The sequence below is a fragment of the Loxodonta africana genome, chromosome 4 (assembly GCF_030014295.1).
Source record: "Loxodonta africana isolate mLoxAfr1 chromosome 4, mLoxAfr1.hap2, whole genome shotgun sequence".
Taxonomy (NCBI): domain Eukaryota; kingdom Metazoa; phylum Chordata; class Mammalia; order Proboscidea; family Elephantidae; genus Loxodonta; species Loxodonta africana.
Window position 1 is genome coordinate 108705538 of NC_087345.1, and position 18573 is coordinate 108724110.

Consider the following 18573-nt stretch of genomic DNA (forward strand, 5'->3'; position numbering starts at 1 on the left):
TGCTTTTTGTCAATATGATGTTGTAACTCAAAAAAATATAAACTGAGAACAACTTGTAAGGCAAGGCCGAAATATGAACTAAAAATTAAAATAAAAAATTGTACACAGCATTTGTAGATATTTCATGGTTCAAGCTGCAACTAGAAAAAATAAATTACTCCTGTTGCAGTCCTGTTTCCTTTTTCCCCTAGTTTAAAAAAAAAAAAAGTTTCTGTAATGGTAAATGTCAAATATGCAGAAAAGTAGGAAAAGTGGCATAAAGAACCCTACAGGCCGCCATTATCCAATTTCAACAATTACAACTCATGGTCAATCTTGTTTCATTAATATCCTTACCTACTTCTTCCTCTCATCCCCAACCTATTATTTTGAAGCAAATTCCAGATATATTATTTCATATGTGTATGTTTTAATATGAATTTCTAATAACAAGGGCCATTGAAAAAATACAACCACAATGCCATTAGCATGCTTTAAAAAAACTAATATTTGTCTAGTACCATATATCCAATCAGTGTTTCAGTTTTGTCTGGTTGTCTCATAAATGAGTATTTTTAATAGTTGATTTGTTCACATTAGCATCTAATCAAGTCTATATTTTGTTTGATGTGTCTCTTAAGTGTCTTTGAAACTACAGGTGTCCTCTGCCTCTTTTTTTTTCCTCCTTACAATTTATTGAAGGAATTGGGTCATTTGTTCTGTTAAGATTCCTATACTTTACGTTTTGAAGATTCCATCCCTGTGATGTCATTTAACATTTACAGTTGTTTCTGTACTTCCTGTAGACTGGTAATTAGACTTAGGTCTTGATCAGATTCAGGTTTGATTTTTTTTTTTTAAACAAGGAGGCTTCATAGATGTGGTTGTGTATTTCTATCAAGAAGACATCTGGCTGTTTATCTCCTTTTTTGTGATGTTAAAATTGATTTTAACAATTTTATCTAGTCACCTGATTAACTTGATACATCCATCATAAGATTCCCCATCAGCTTTTCATCTAATAATTTTAGCAGCCGTTAATGATCATTGCCTATATCCATTATTTCAAGGAAACATTTTTTGTTAAGTAAGTTTTAAAAACTAGCGTCTGACTGCGTGACAAAGTTGTGTGATTTTCTTGCTAGGTTTGGTGGTTCAACATTCATCTTTAAAATCAAGTCGTAGGGAATCTTTACCAAGCTAAGCGTTCAGCCTGGAAGCTTTGTAAAAAATGAGCCCAAAGTGATCTAATTATCTTACCATGGAGTTGGCATTCTCATGGGACAATTTCACAGGCCCAATCCTAAAAGGGAAGAGGAAACTTTTTTTTTTTTAAATAACAAAGCTTAGAGTTTATCAAGCTTTCAGTATATGCTGCACTATTTATATGTTAACATTTTATTTAAAATAACAACATAAAATTTTGTGAAACAAATTATCTCCACTCCATCAACTCATTTCTCTTTTGGGGGTTTGAAAATCAGGGGAGTGAATAATCCCCCTTACTGACCCTCACCCTGATTTGTGTTGATGATTTTCCAGTGTCAACTTGGCCATTCTTGTCAGCAAGGTGAGCAGTACTGGTCTCCACTTCATGGTTAGCCCCTTCCGTTTGTTTCTGAGGATTTTATTTCTGTCCTACAAACATTCTGATTAAAAAAAAAAAATTCAATATGGATGATTCTGATAGGTATTATAAATTCTAGTGCAGGATTCTAGGCACTATTACCCAGGGATATCATACTCAACAGGGCAACACTTCCGTCAGTTAGTTGCTTTCATCAGAGTTTTCCTTCATAACGTTTTTCTCAGGTTGCAACGTATTTATTTGTATAATTGTTTTTAAATATACATCTTGTCTCGTTTGTTTACCGCTGAATAGCCAACACCAAACACAGTTACTGGAACCTATTAGATATATTCCAAAATGATGAATTTAGTGATGAATGAATGGTTTTCCATCTTACCTTTTCTTCTCCTATAATATTGACAATTAGTAGAAACATGTGACAGAATGTTGTAGGTCATGAATTTCAGGTTCTTTTTCAGTGATTCTTCTTCTCTTTGTAGATTCCTTACCTATTCCTACCTCTTGGCCTTCAATGTGTGGCTTCTGCTCGCACCCATTACCCTGTGCTACGACTGGCAGGTTGGAAGTATTCCTCTGGTAGAGACCATATGGGACACGCGGAACTTAGCCACCATCCTTCTGGCAGTCGTGATGGCCTTATTAAGCCTACATTGCTTAGCAGCCTTCAAGGTAATTTTCTCAAAATTTCAAATGAACTGTCTGCATTTGAAGGGAAGTGCTCTGTACTCAGTAATGCTTTTTTTCCCCATAGAAGGCTTGGTCTAAATTGAATCTACTTTCTGGTCTACAAAACTTTGTATCTATAAAAGCTAAAGCTTTATAAAATCTAAATATTTTGAAGTCCTTAACAGGGTTAACAAACCATGACAGCTTTAATCATATACTTTCTTTGACTGTTTCTACCAGTCATGGAAAGATTGTTTGCAAACAAATTTTTTCCTGTTGTGGTTGGCTATTTTTTTAATTTGCTTGATTTTATGCAATAATACAATGAGATTATTTTGTGTAATAAAATAAAATGAAAAATAATATATACATAGGTAAGTACTTACAGTATAGTTAAGACTGCTTCTAGTAATGACTGCATGAGGTTGGATGATTTTCTCTCCAAAAAAAAAAAATAGTATAAAACTGAGCAAAATTATTAAATACAGCCATTTCAGAAATGACCAAAGACAGTAAAGAACTTGAAAAGTTTTTACTCATAAAAAGTGCTTCTGCATTGGATAAAATGCTTCTTACCTTAGAGTGTTCTCATGCCGTCAGTTCTGGATGGCAGATTTGGTTTAGGAGAGTGGCAGAGCAGCTAGATATTTAAGCAGGAGATTTTGGAAGCAGGAGAGCTATAGAAGGGCTGAGATAATATACATTCCATGCATTCATGGCTGACTGCTAAATAGCATGTGCACTTGGAACTCCTAGGGAGTCCAGTGAACAAAGAAAGGCTAGGGAGATATTTGCTGCGACTTTGAATGTGTTCCTCATCTCCTACACAGCTTGGGCAGCAGATAGTGGAGGCTTGAGTTGTCTGTTTAACCTCTGTGTATCTCTTTAGTTGACTGAAAACTATAAGGGCACAGGGAAAATCCCCAGAGATCTGATTAATAAAAAAAAAAAAAGTTAAAACTCAGCAGAAATTTCAGCACTGTGTAGGAGAAACTGATTTTGCACTTGAGTAAAGACAGATTTATCACATATTAAACAAACAATTTCAGAAGAACAAAATAGAACCCAGAGTTACTGTACTGTTTGACCTACAATGCTTGTTTTTTAACCAAAAATTTCTAAACATGTATAGAAACAGGAACATGTAACCTAAATTCAGGAAAGAAAATTATCTAGAAAATGAAACAAATTGAGAGTTCAGAGGTAGGCTTACACTTTTTTTATTTAATCAAGTGATTTTTTTACAAAGTGACCAAGGTAGTTTAATAGAGGAAAGGTAGTCTTATCAGTAAGCAATGCTGGGATAAGTAAACATCTCTAAAGAAAAAAGAATGAGCCTTAACTCTTGTCTCACAGTGATACAGAAATTCTAAGTGAATCATAGACCTAAATGAAAAACTAAATAAAACCATAAATTCATAGAAGTAAACATAAAAGAAAATCTTTGTGACTTTGAGTTAAGCAAAAATTTCTTATATAGGACATGTAAAGCACAAACAGTAAAAGACAAAGTTGGTAAATTGGACTTTATTAAAACTAAAAATGCTTGCTCATTGAAAGATTATGTTAAGGAAATGAAGATGCAGACCACAAATTGGGAGAAAATATTTGCAAAACATATATCTATAAAGGACTTGTATCAGGAATATTTAAAGAGTTCTTAAAATTCAGTAAAAAGAAGGCAAGTTATTCAGTTAATAAATGGGCGAACAATTTTAAAAGATTTTTCACAAGAGAAGATACACTAAGGTTAATAAACATGCAGAGATGCTCAGTATTATTAAGCATTAGGGAAATTCAAATTAAAATCACAGTGAGATACCATTCCACACCTATTATAGGAACTGTAATTAAAAAGATACAAAATACCATGTTTTGGACAAAATATGGAGCAACTGGAACCCTGAGATATTATAGGTGAGAATGAAAAATGGTTCAGCCAAGTTGGAAAAATTTGGCAGTTTCTTAAAAACTTAAAGATATAATTAAGCAATTTTACTCTTCAGTGTCTACTCAAATTGTCATTGAATAATAGTTGAATGTTATTCAAATTTATGCACCAACCGCTAAGGCCAAAGATGAAGAAATTGAAGACTTTTACTAGCTTCTGCAGTCTGAAATTGAGCATTCAGTCAGGATGCATTGATAGCTACTGGTGATTGGAAAGCGCAAGTTGGAAACGAAGAAGGATCAGTAGTTGGAAAATATGGCCTTGCTGATAGAAAAGATGCCAAGATTGCACGATAGGATCTTGCAAGACCAACGTCTTCTTCATGGCAAATACGTTTTTCCACCAACATAAACGGCGACTATACACACGGACCTCTGCAGATGGAACACACAGAAGTCGAATTGACTACATCTGTGGAAAGAGATGATGGAAAAGCTCTATATCATCAGTCAGAACTAGGCCAGGGCCCGACTATGGAAGAAACCATCAATTGCTTATATGCAAGTTCAAGTTGAAACTGAAGAAAATTAAAAGTCCACGAGAGCCAAAGTACCACCTTGGGTGTATCCCACCTGAATTTAGAGACCATCTCAAAATAGATTTGACACATTGAACACTAATGACTGAAGACCAGACGACTTGTGGAATGACATCAAGGACATGGTCCATGAAGAAAGCAAGAGGTCATTAAAAAGACAGGAAAAAAATGGAAAGACCAAAGGCTGAAAGAGCTGAAGAAAAAATTCAAGCCTCGAGTTGCAATAGTGAAGGATTCTATGGGCAAAATATTAAAAAATGCAGGAAGCATCGAAATAAGATGGAAGGAATACACAGAGTCATTATACTAAAAATAGTTGGTAGACGGTCAACCATTTAAAGAGGTAGCATATGATCAGAAGCAGATGGTACTGAAGGAAGAAGTCCAAGCTGCACTGAAGGCATTGGTGAAAAACAAGGCTCCAGGAATTGACGGAATATCAACTGAGATGTTTCAACAAACAGATGTAGCACTGGAAGTGCTCACTCATCTATGCCAAGAAGTTTGGAAGACGGCTAGCTACCTGGCCAACCAACTGGAAGATATTCACAAGAGAGGTGATCCCACCAAATGGAGAAATTATTGAACAATATTATTAATATCACACACAAGAAAAATTTTGCTGAAGATCATTCAAAAGCAGCTGCAGCAGTGTATTGACAGGGAACTGCCAGAAATTCAGAAGAGGATGCAGAATACAGGATATCTTTGCTGACATCAGATGGATCCTGGCTGAAAGCAGAGAATACCAGATAGATGTTTACCTGTGTTTTATTGACTGTGCAAAGGTATTGGACTGTGTGGATCATGATAAATTATGGATAACATTGTGAAGAATGGGAATTCCAGATACTTAATTGTGCTCATAAGGAACTTGTACATAGATCAAGAGACAGCTGTTCAGACAGAACAAGGGGATACTGAGTGGTTTAAAGTCAACAAAGTTATGCGTCAGGGTTGTATCCTTTCACCATACCTTTTCAGTCTGTATGCTGAGCACACAATCTGAGAAGCTGGCTATATGAAGAAGAACAGGACTTCAGGATTGGAGGAAGACTCATTAACAACCTGCATTATGCAGGTGATACAACCTTGCTTGCTGAAAGTGAAGAGGACTTGAAGTACTTACTGATGAAGATCAAAGACCACAGCCTTCAGTATGTATTACGTGTCAACATAAAAAGAACAGAAATCCTCACCCCTGGACCAATAAGCAACGTTATAATAAATGAAGAAAAGATTGAAGTTGTCAAGGGTTTCATTTTACTTGGATCCACAGTCAGCACCCATGGAAGCAGCAGTCAAGAAATCAAAAGACATATTGCATTGGGCAAATCTGCTACAAAGGACTCTTGTAAAGAGTTGAAAAGCAAAGTTGACCCTTGAAGACTAGGGTGTGCCTGACCCAAGCCATGGTATTTTCAGTTTCCTCATATGCATGTGAAAGCTGAACAATGAATAAGGAAGACTGAAGAATTGATATCTTCGAATTGTGGTGTTGGTGAAGACTATTGAATATGCCACGGACAGCCTAAAAGAACAATTAAATCTATCTTGGAAGAAGTACAACCAGAATGCTCCTTAGAAGCAAGGATGGTGAGACTGCATCTTACATGCTTTGGACATGTTATCAGGAGGGATCAGTCCCTGAAGAAGGACATTGTACTTGAAGTACAAGTTCAGTGGAAAAGAGGAAGACCCTCAATGAGATGGATTGACACAGTGGCTACAACAATGGGCTCAAGTATAACGATTGTGAGTATAGCACAGGACGGGACAGTGTTTCATTTTGTGATACATAGGGTCACTGTGAATTGGAACCAACTCGATGGCACCTGACAAAAGCAACATCTATTCAAGAGAAATGAAAATATATGCCCACAAAAATTCTTGTACATAAATTCATAGCAACTTTATTCATAATAATCAGAAACAACTTAATGACCTCAGTTATAAATGGATAAAGGTAATATGGAAAATTGTTCAGAAATTTAAAGGGACAAATGACTGATACGTGAAACTACACAAGTGAATCTCAAATACATCCTGTAAAGTAAAAGAAACCAGACACATAAGACTCCATAGATGTGATTCCATTCATATAAAATTTTAGAAAAAGGAGAATTATCATGACAAAGTAAAGCAATCAGTAGTTGTCTGCGTGTGGGGGTGGGGATTGTCTATAAAGTGACATGAGGGAAGTTTTGGGGTATTGGACACTCTACATTTTGATTGTGGAGGTGGTTCCAGGACGATACACATTTACCAAAGCTCACCAAAATGTGCACCTAAAGTGGGTGAATTCTGTTTTATGTAAACTATACCTCAATAAGGCTTAAAAGAAATGTTAAAACCAATACAATACAAATAGATGAAAGGCTGGAATGAATGCAGAACTGAAATTTCAATACAAAGCACAATATGTGTTCCTGGAAATTTGCCGAAAACATTTTTGGAATGGTTCAAACTCCTTATTTTAAAGGAACCCTGTTATTAATCTTTCTGTAAATCAGTTTTATGAATTAAGGATGATGCAAATAACTATCCTGAAGAAACTCTGGCATGCCAATTAGTTAAACAAGGTTGAGCTCAAATTTCACCTCCTCAGTTGAGTGAGAACTACCCTGACCACCCTATTTAAAATGCTCCCTCCGCCCCACTCCCTACATCCCTGTCACTTGTTTATTTTTCACTGTACTTACTAGTTTCTAAAAATTGCTGAAATACTATATAATTTGATTATTTTATTTAATGTTGTTTTCCTCCAACTAGAATGTAAGCCCCATGAGGAAAGGGTTTTTTGTTGTTGTTGCTTGTTTGTTTTTTGTTTTGTTTACTGCTGTATCTCAAGTACCAAGAGCTTGACAATTGGTATATTTTATTTAAATTAATAAAACTACAAAAAAAAAAAAAAAAAAAAAAAACCAGTGCGGTCAAGTTGATTCCGACTCATAGCAACCCTATAGGATAGAGTAGAACTGCCCCATAGAGTTTCCAAGGAGCGCCTGGCGGATTCAAACTGCCAACCCTTTGGTTAGCAGCCATAGCACTTAACCACTACGCCACCAGGGTTTCCAGTAAAACTACAAGAAGTTAGTAATTCTGTTTAATTGGTTTTAGTATGCAGAATCTTTTTCTTTCTTTTAAATGAACTATGTGTAACCTATGAAAGCACCATACTCAATAGCACGTGAAATGTTTTGGGGTAAATATGAAGTTTATTTTATTAACATCTGGCCTCAGCTTATGGCTTGGAACTTCTGTGTTGCAATTAATCTGCAGGAGGATATGTAATGTCATATAATGGCACACTGACTTGGTATATCATTAAGAGTTTTTCTTGACTCCATCCCAAATAATTAAGGAGAGTGGTGAGTCCCCACCGACTGTCATCTCAGTCAGGTATGTTAAATATGGACTTTCTTGATGGCAGTAGACCTCATGTATAGGCAAGCCTTGTCCCTCCCTGGTGTATCTTTGATAATATAATGAATGAATGGAAATTTCCTCCTTTGAAGGCTGTTAATCTTTTACTTTTATGGAATTTGTTTCAAAATCTCCTAAATCCACCATGAAAAAATTAGCAAAGCATTCCAGCTATGGTGATATGAAGATTTAGTCCTTCTCTGGTGGTTTTCATCCTGAGAATTCTTTGCAAACATTAACTAAAGCCTCCTGCAATTCTTGGAGGCTGCTTGTACTCTACATTTTCTTCTTTCAGAGATCAGAGACAGCGGTTTGGCTTCTAGCTCATGTTTTTGTGGCCAGGCCTCTCTTTTTCTTGATCTGCTTACACACTGGGAGGGAGATGGGAATCAGGCCAATTCTCCTGCTAGTTCTTGAAGTGGTGATGATCCTATTTGTATGTGTGTGTGTGTGTACATGCTAAGATTAGTTAAGGGACCCTGGTGATGCAATAGTTAAGTGCTTGGCTGCTAACCAAAAGGTCGGAGGTTTGAACTGCCCAGCAGCTCTGCAGGAGAAAGACCTGGTGATTTGCTCTCATAAAGATTAAGAAAAAAAAAAAAAGATGACAACCTAGAAAATCCTATGGGGCAGTTCTACTCTGTCACATAGGGTCACTGTGAGTCGGAATCAAATCAGTGACACCTAACAACAACATGATTAGTTACTAAAAACATGATCTTGAGAGCTCTGTCTCCAGGATGAAAACAGTAGGAGTAAATTTTTCTGAAAATAGAGGTCCTGCTTTATGGATATCCTTCTGTGTTCAAAAGAAGAATGGATGCATTGTGTGTAATACCAAACCCAAAACCGGTTGCTATCGAGTCGATTCTAACTCATAGCCACCCTGTTGGACAGAGTAGAACTGCCCCCTAGGGTTTCCGAGGCTGTAAATCTTTACGGAAGCAGACTGCCACATCTTTCTCCTTTGGAGCGGCTGGTGGGTTCTGACCGCAGTTTCATTGTAAATCTGCTGAGTGCTTTAACCACTGTGTCACCAGTTTGTGTGTATAATAATGTCAGCAAACTGAGCACAGCTCCATTCACCTAGAATAGTTTCCAAATGGTATGTGTCCTTTACCAGTGAGTGTTAGGTCAAAATGATTTTATAATCTTATAAGTCAGAATCAACCCCATGGCAACAGGTTTGGTTTTGGTTTGGAGGAGCCCCTAGGTGGCTAAACTGGTTAAGCACTCGACTGCTAGCTGAAAGGTTGGCGGTTCGAACCTACCAGGAGAAGTCTCGGGAGACAGCCTGGTGATAAGCTTCTCAAAGAGTCAAGCCTTGAAAATCCTATGGAGCGCTCGCTTTGGCAGCACATACACTAAAATTGGAACGATATAGAGATTATCATGGTCCCTGCCCAAGGATGACGTGGGAATTCATGAAATGTTCCATATTTTTGAGTATATGAACAGACACTTCACCAAAGAAGGCATTCAAGTGACTAACACAATGAGGAAATGCTCTTGATCACTAGCCATTAAACCAAAAAACCAAACCTATTGCTGTCAAGTCGATTCTGACTCGTAGCAACCCTGTAGCACGGAGTAGAACTGTCCCACAGAGTTTCCAAGGAGTGTCTGGTGGATTCAAACTGCCCACCTTTTGGTCAGCAGATGTAGCTCTCAACAACTCCGCCACCAGGGTTTCCCGCTAGCCATTAAAAAAAACAAATCAAAACCACAGTAAGATAGCATCTCACCCCAACATTACTGGCATGAATAATAAAAAAAAAAAGATAACAGAAAATAACATGTTGGAGAGGCTGCAGGGAGATTGGAATTCTTATGCAATGCTGGCAGGAATGCAAAATGGTACAACTATTTTAGAAAATGATAAATGGCACTTCCTAAAAAAGCTAGAAAAATACTGTATGACTCAGCAATCCCACTCCTAGGAATATATCCTAGAGAAATAAGAGCCATCACACAAATAGGCACATGCATACTCATATTCATTGCAGCATTGTTCACAATAGCAAAAAGATGTAAACAACCTAAGTGCCCATCAACAGATGAATGGGTAAACAAACTGATACATACACATAATGGAATACTATGAAACAATAAAGAACAATGATGAATCTGTGAAGCATCTCACAACATGGATGAATATGGAAGACATTATGCTGAGTCAAATAAGTCAATCACAAAAGGACAAATATTTTATGAGACAGCTACTCTAAATACCCATGAAAAGGTTTACACACAAAAAGAAGCAATCTTTGATGGTTATGAAGGAGGGGAGGGGTGAGAATGGAAAAACACTAAATAGACAATAGATAAGTGGTATGTTTGGTGAAGGGTAAGACAGTACACGTTACTGGGGAAGCCAGCACAACTTGTACAAGGCAAGGTCATGGAAGCTGCATAAACAAATCCAAACTCCCTGAGGGAACAAATTATTGGACTGAGAGCTGTGGGGACCATGGTCTCAGGGAACATCTAGCTCAACTGGCATAACATAGTGTATAAAAAAAATGTTCTACATTCTACTTTGGTGAATAGCGTTTGGGGTCTTAAAAGCTTGTGAACAGCCATCTAAGATACTCCACTGGTGTCACCCCTTTGGGAGCAAGGGAGAATGAAGAAAACCAAAGACATAAGGGAAAGATTAGTCCAGAGGACTAATAGACCACAAGTACTATGGCCTCCACCAGACTGAATCCAGTACAACTCGATGGTGCCCAGCTACCGCCACTGACTGCTCTGACAGGGATCAAGACAGAGGGTCCCAGACAGAGCTAGAGAAAAAAGTAGAACTAAATTCTAACTCACACACACACACACAAAAACAGACTTAACTGATCTGACAGAGACTGGAGAAACCCCGAGAGTATGGCCCTTGGACACCTTTTTATCTCAGTAATGAAGTCACTCCTGAGATTCGCCCTTCAGCCAAAGATTAGACAGGTCCATAAAATAAAACGAGACTAAATGGGCACATCAGCCCAGGGGCAAGGACAAAAAGGCAGGAGGGTACAGGAAAGCTGGTAACCGGGAATCCAAGGTCAAGAAGGGGAGAGTGTAGACATGTTGTGGGGTTTGCAGCCAATGTCACAAAACAACATGTGTACTAACTGTTTAATGAGAAGCTAGTTCTATAAACCATCTAAAGTATAACTAAAAATAAATGTATGGGAAAAGATAAAGAAAATCCTGTGAAGCAGTTCTACTCTGATATATGGGGTCAACATGAGTTAAAATCAATTCGATGGCTGCTAACAATAAAACAAAAACAGCTGTCCTTAAATTTTTAGGTGGGACAGTACATTACCAGGGGAAGACTTTTTGTTGGATAAACAAACATATACACTGAGTCCAGAGGATCATGGAAAATATTTCTTTCAGTTTCTTCTCTCAATCATCCTCAGTCATACAGAATCCACTTTAGCTGACATGCAGGAGAGAATCTACTCTTGTCAGCCTCATTAGTTCTTTCTCTTTCATTCTGTTAATATCCATTGGGTGCCTGCTAGTTGCTGGGATTAGAGCAGTGAACAAAACGAAGGCCTTGTCTGCATGGATCTTATACTCAAGCCCTTAACATATATCTTCATATGTCAGGTGTTCATAAGTGCTGTGAAAAGGCCAGGGTTGGCCTTGCAGATAAGGTGGCATTTGAGCAGACAACTCAAAAAGTAGATTTTGCCTTTTGACAAGATCTTGTCCAGAATTGAATGGAAGATTTAGGATGCAGACTCTAAGGGTTTCCTGTCTCTAGAAATAGTTGCAGGATGAATTTAGAGATCAATTCTAGTTTGTGCTATTTTCATGGAATAAGAAATTTAAAACTTTCCAAAGTAGTTTATTATTTATCCCAGAAGAATTCTGTTGGCATCTTTGAAAATACAAATGTAGAATTTATCTTATTCTGTGCCTCTCCTTTGTCCCCTCCTCCTACTCATATCCCTTATTCACTAGGACTGAATTTGAACTTTTATTACATCATATAGAGAACAATTTAGAAATCCTTTGTTGGATTGAATTCTTTTTAATAATGGATTTTCAAGTGAACTTATTTGCTTTTACCCTTTGTGATTGGGATATCACTCTGTTGGAATTTATGGACAGCAGAGGTAAAGGGTATTTAAGCCAAAGGTCAGTTATTCCATTCTCTTCTATGAATAGTGGATTTTTGTACCCCAGGAGGACCATAGGCTGAAAATGCACTCGGGTTTTTCTTTATGACTCTTACAGACTTTATGTCAGACTAGGCTGTTGACTTGCAATAAATAGTGACATAAATCAGGACAGTAGCCAGCCTAATTTGGACTGTTTAGGGGAGTTAATACTCTTGGTTCTATTTATGGATCCTTATTGCACGTGTCTTCTGATGTGGCCTCCCTTCATAACAGAGGAAATGGCACTAAATTATATTTCGGTACTGGTTTTTTATTATATGAAAGTAACTTGGTTATAAATGTCTTACAAGGTGTCTCGAGACCTTCTATAACCTTGTGTTATACTTTTAAATGGAATATCAGAGGGAAAAGGAGGGAGATTATAGATAACTGACATTCTTACTAATGGCCTCAACAATGAGATATCTTTTGAGGGTGGATATTAGGCTATAGGGAAACCCTGGTGGCGTAGTGGTTAAGTGCTATGGCTGCTAACCAAAGGGTCGGCAGTTTGAATCCGCTAGGCACTCCTTGGAAACTACGGGGCAGTTCTACTCTGTCCTATAGGGTCGCTATGAGTTGGAATCGACTTGATGGCACTGGGTTTGGTTTTTTGGGCGGTATTAGGCTGTAGGGGCTCCCCGCCCCCCCCCCATATGGGCTTTGAGGGATTAGTAATAATAGTAACGTTTTTGTTCCAATCTATGTATTCACTTGGACTATGCTCCATCATTCAGCTGTAGCCAATATAAAGCATAGGCTATAGATTGACACATGGGGAAAAGGCCAAATTCTCAGGTTTTCATGGGGGTAAATTTCAAGCTTGACCAATGGAACTGTCATTAGTGGCCACTTGGTGTAAATGGAGGGGCGGAGGTAAGGGTGGAGCTAATGCACCTCCTCACTTGGGGAGGGATCTGCTTTCATACTTGTTCTCAGCCTTGCTCTTGATGCACCTTCGTACTCATCCATATTGTATCTCTCCATCAACTTACTCACCAAAAGAGCTAACATCATCTGACAGAGATTGTTAGAATAAGATCTCTCTTTGATTAAAACCTTCACGTGTCTCAACAAGAAGGTGAGATTAGAATGAGGGCCACTATTGTAAGATGATTATTTTCTTACTGACATACTTACCTCATTCCAAAAAGGGTTTGGAACAGCTTATAGAAATTAATGTAGTTTAATAGGCTAACAAGACATTGGCAAACTTTTTTTGAAAAGAACCAGATAGAAAATATTCAACACTTTGCTGGCTTTGTCAGAACTATTTAACTCTGCCATTGAGCATGAATTAGCTGACTCCTGGGATAGACCATTTGACCAACATAGACCCGTACAGTTGAATTGAACATACTTTTAGAGTTCTGGAACTTACTTTGAATTTAGCTACGCCAAATAATAAGTTAAATTATTATTGTGGCACATAGATCACTGTGAAATACCTCTTTTTAAATTGCAGAATGAGCCGTTATAAACTTGATGGAATAAGCATTATGTTTTAATATACAAATAATAAAATAAAATTGAAGGGTTCCTGTCTTCATTTGGTACAAATAAACAGGCTTAAAAAACTATACCCAGTTGACTGCTGTTTTGATTCTATTTGGAGATACAGTCACGGTTTATATGATCAAAAAGTATGTGTAATGATACTGAAAGTTCACCCTGCTCCCCACCTCCCACCTTTAGTTCCCACCTCGAGGAATAGGGAAGTGTGTTTAAATTCTTGACCTAAGACCACATGGTAGTACCATACTTTCAGATTTTTGATGCTTGCGTATATTGTGGAAGTAGCTATGTTCAAATATAACAAAAGGGCAGAATCATAACATAAAAATTCTCTGTTAGTTAAATAAGTATTAAGAGAAAGAAAATAGTGGCAAATATTACTGACTTATTTATAAATGAATATTAGGGTTATCACCAAAACTTCCAAATTATAGATTTATTATAGATACCTTTGAAGGTGTTCGAAGTTGAGCAGAAATAGGCAGGATTTAATAAAAGAATCATTTTCTTTTATTGTTGTTGTTCTTAAAACCTCTTACTTCCATTTTTGGATTTCTCCATTCCCTTCCATGATGGAGACTGGAACAAAATGGACACTAGAAGTACAAATTTTTATCTGACAGTCAGATACCCTTGAGCAAAGTCTTCCCAAGGGGTTCCTTTTTGTCAATTATTAATATATCACCTGCGAAGTTAGTCATCTTTTGTTGGATCAGTTCCTCATGCAAGTTCTTTTTCCTAAGGGAATGTGTAATATACAGTTCCATTGTACCTGGAATATTCTACTTGTCTTTTCATCTAGGCCTGGCAGGAGTTTTTCTACATCATTAAATCATTTTTCTTCTTTGCCTTCACAGGGCAACTTCATTTTCTCAAGCCATGCTATTTAATAAGAAAACTACTTACCTTCCTCTCTGATGTTTATAACTTAGTTGGAAGACTCATTAAATTTATTAATGGAATAATTAGTTAATTGTGTTCTGGAAAAAGGATTTTTCAGACATTACTCACAGCTTTGCTTCCTTTTCTTGATTTCTGCACTTTATGATTTTCAGCAAGATTTCATAGCCTGTATTATTATTTGCTTTTACGAAGAATAATTGCTATCTTTTGAGCGGTAATCTCAATTTTTAACACTTGTTATTTTTCTTAACTTAATCATTCATGCTTTTATAAAAACAGCTCATTACCACTTAGCCTTATGGTACTTATGATTTTTTTTTAAACTCTTACGAAGGTCAAAAGACCTTTGTAACTCCATTCTACCCTTCCTTTTTCTATTCAGAACATGAGGTTTCTATTTAAAGGAGCACACCCTTTGTACTTGTTCTGAGAAAACAGTGAAATGTGTAGTTAGGACATTCAGAAGTAAAAGCAACTAAAAATCCCTGTAAACTGAAAGCCCGTTGAAAATTACCTGTTGTGTTGGGAAATACAAAGAAGACTGAAGTGATTGATTGCCAGATTTTCCAAGTGGTTCTCTGTAAGTACAATCTCAAAAGAGGCTGTAATGAAATGGTGAATGAGATAATACAACCTGGGGAGAATTACTCCTTCCCTACTCTCTAAAAAGCCTAAAATTTCCTATTTTTCTATATGCTTTGCCTAGAACTGCTGATCTTTTGGTTAGCAGCCAAGAGCTTCACCACTGTGCCACCAGGGCTCCTTGCCTAGAGAGGTAGCACAGAATATTAGAAAGAAAGCAAGTTTGTAGTAGAAGCTTTAATGTTTAAATACCTGTATTATTATACATGAAAAAGTTGATGACTGTTAAGGTCTTCAATCTTATTTTTCATCTGAAATATAATAAGAATAAATGAAATAACATATATGGTAGTTGGAGATGTTCAGGAAGGAACCAAATCAAAATTTAACCTGTTGCCATTGAGTCAAATCTGACTTATAGTGACCCTATAGGACAGAGTAGAACTGCCCCATAGAGTTTCCAAGGAGCGGCTGGTGAATTCAAACCACCAACATTTTGGTAAGCAGCCTTAACCACCGTACCAGCAGGGCTTCTCAGGAAAAAAAGTGCTATATAAGCACATCTCCACACAGATGCCCTAAACTTAACCTGTCCAAAATTTAACTCATGTACTTACTTCATCAGTTTGTTTCCCTAATACTGTTTTACGTCTCGGTTCATATTACTAATTGCCCAAGCTAAATTTCTTATTCTTGTTCCCTCATTACTCTCCAGTCCATAAATCCTATCAATTATACTTTCAAAATATATATAGACTCTAACCACTTCTCACCACCTTCACTGCTCTCACCCTGGCCCAAGCCACCATCATCTCTCCTGGATTATTACAATAGCCACCTGACTAGTCTTCTCTACCTTTGTGTCAATGGCCTAGTCTATTCTCAGCACAGTGACTGCAACTATTCTTTAAAAATGTGAGTGAGAAAAAGCATTTGATAACATCTAACACACTTTCTTGAGAAGGGAAATTCCTCAGTATGATTCATGGCATATATGAAAAGCCAGCCAACATTGTATTTAATGGAGAAAGACTGAGCACTTTCTCCTTGAAATCAGAAACAAGACAAGGGTGCCTGCTCTCATTACTTCTATTCAATATTGTATTAGAAGCCCTAGCCAGAGCAATAAGACAAGAAAAAAGAAATAAAAGGTATCCAGACTGGAAAAGAAGAAGTAAATTATCTCTACTCAAGGAAGATATAATCCTATACAGGCAGTTTGAGGGTTACGAACATCCGACATACATACAGCATGTAGTTACAAACTAACTGCATAAAGCCTGTTTTATTAAAAATTTGAGGTACATATAGTGGTTCATAATAACCAACAGGTGCAACTTTGTGATGCTCATCCAAACATTATTATTATTATTGTATTATTATGTTAAAGATGTCTTAGTATATCTGGAAGTGTTTCTTTAATGTTTTCTATGCATAGAAATGTACACTGTGTACTACATACTAAGACAAGCGTTTTGACTAACTGAATTGTACAAATTGTACTTAATTATTCCAACTTATGTACAAATTCAACTTAAAGACAGATTTAGGAATGGAACTCGTTCGTAATTCTGGGACTGCCTATATATAGAAAATCCCAAAGAGTTCAAGAATATAGAGCTAATAGAGAAATTTAGTAAATGTGCGGGATACAGGATCAGCAAACAAAAATCAGTTAGGTTTCTATACACCAGAAATGATAAATCTGAAAGGGAAATTAGGGAGCAAACCCATTTACAGTAACATCTAAGAGAATAAAATACCTAGGAATAAATCTAACCAGGAATGTGAAAGATTTATACAATGAAAACTATAAAACACTGCTGAAAGAGATTGAAGAAGACTTAAATAAATGGAAAGGTGTTCCATGTTTATGGATTGGAAGACTTAATATCATTAAGATGTCAGTAACTACCCAAAACGTTCTATATATTCAATGCTATCCTGATCAAATTCCAACAGTCTTCTTTACAAGAAAAGAAATACCAATCCTCAACTTCATATGGAATGGCATGAGGTCCCAAATAGCTAAAACAATGTCCAAAGAGAATAACAAAGTAGGAGGACTCGCACTTTCTGATTTAAAAACATACTATACAGATACAGTAATGAAACCATCTTGGTACTGGTACAACAATAGACACATAGACCAATGGAATACAATTGAGAGTCCAGAAATAAACCCACACATCTATGGTCAACTGATTTTTGACAGGAGTGCTAAGTCCATTCAGTGGGAAAGGAAGAGCCTCTTTAATAAACGGTGCTGGGAAAATTGGATTTCCACATGCAGAAAAATGAAACAGGATCTATGCCAAAACCACAGTGAGATACCATTTCATTCCCGTAGGATGGCTAAGATTAAAAAAAAAATAATAACGAAATAACAAATGTTGGTGAGGATGTAAAGAAATTAATCACTATGAGTCAGAATCAACTTGACAGCAATGGTTTTTTTTTGTTTGTTTGGATCCATTGCTGGTGGGAATGCAAAATGGTACAGTCATTGTGAAAAACAATGTGGTGGTTCTTCAGAAAAATAAAAACAGAACTACCGTATGTCCCAGCAATTCCACTCCTAGGTACACACCCAGAAGACTTGAAAGCAGAAACTCAAGTAGAGACCTGTATACCAGTGGTCATTGCAGCACTATTCACAATAGCCGAAAGGTAGAAACAACCTAAATGCCCATCAGCAGATGAATAGGTAAACAAAATGTGGTACGTACATACAATAGGATACTGCTTAGCCAGTAGGAGAAATGAAGTCTTGATGCATGCTTCAGTATGCATGAAGCTTGAAGACATTATGCTGAGTGAAATAAGCCGATCACAAAAGTACAGATGTAGTATGACCTCACTTATATAAAAAGACAAGAAAAGGCAAATGTATAGAGACCAAAGTTTATTAGTGGTTACCAGGGGCAAGAGGGAGGGGGAAAGGAGGCTAACGGTGATGGAAAAATCACATTGATTAAGGGTAGCCAATTGTAATTGCTGTAAATAAGTTGTACACCTGTAAAAAGTTGAATTTGCAAAAGCTGTGTGATAGATTAATTACAACAATGGCTGAAAAAAAAAAAAGAAAAAGTAGCTGTTCAGGCTTCTTATATATAACCAAAGATCTTGTGGGATTTGGCTCCTTAGTTTGGAGGTCTAGGGTCATGGTTTCATAGGAAATCCCAATTAATTGGCCTAATAGTATGTTTAGTGCTTCTGTTCTACCTCCTAGTTTGTTGTGTAGTGCTTGGGGTCT

General features: G+C 36.9%; 1 protein-coding gene and 1 non-coding gene across 2 annotated transcripts in view; both read left to right on the plus strand.

Moving 5' to 3' along the window:
* The window catches only part of TMTC1 (transmembrane O-mannosyltransferase targeting cadherins 1), a 336358-nt gene that overhangs the window by 177850 nt on the left and 139935 nt on the right, over positions 1–18573 (plus strand). Inside the window, exon 8 of the mRNA XM_023555130.2 lies at positions 2050–2239. Coding sequence (XP_023410898.1) covers positions 2050–2239 — 190 coding nt within the window. The remainder of the gene's footprint in view (positions 1–2049; positions 2240–18573) is intronic.
* Positions 9492–9595, plus strand: LOC111748473 (U6 spliceosomal RNA). Its single transcript, XR_002784194.1, has one exon. It is a non-coding gene; the product is annotated as a U6 spliceosomal RNA (small nuclear RNA).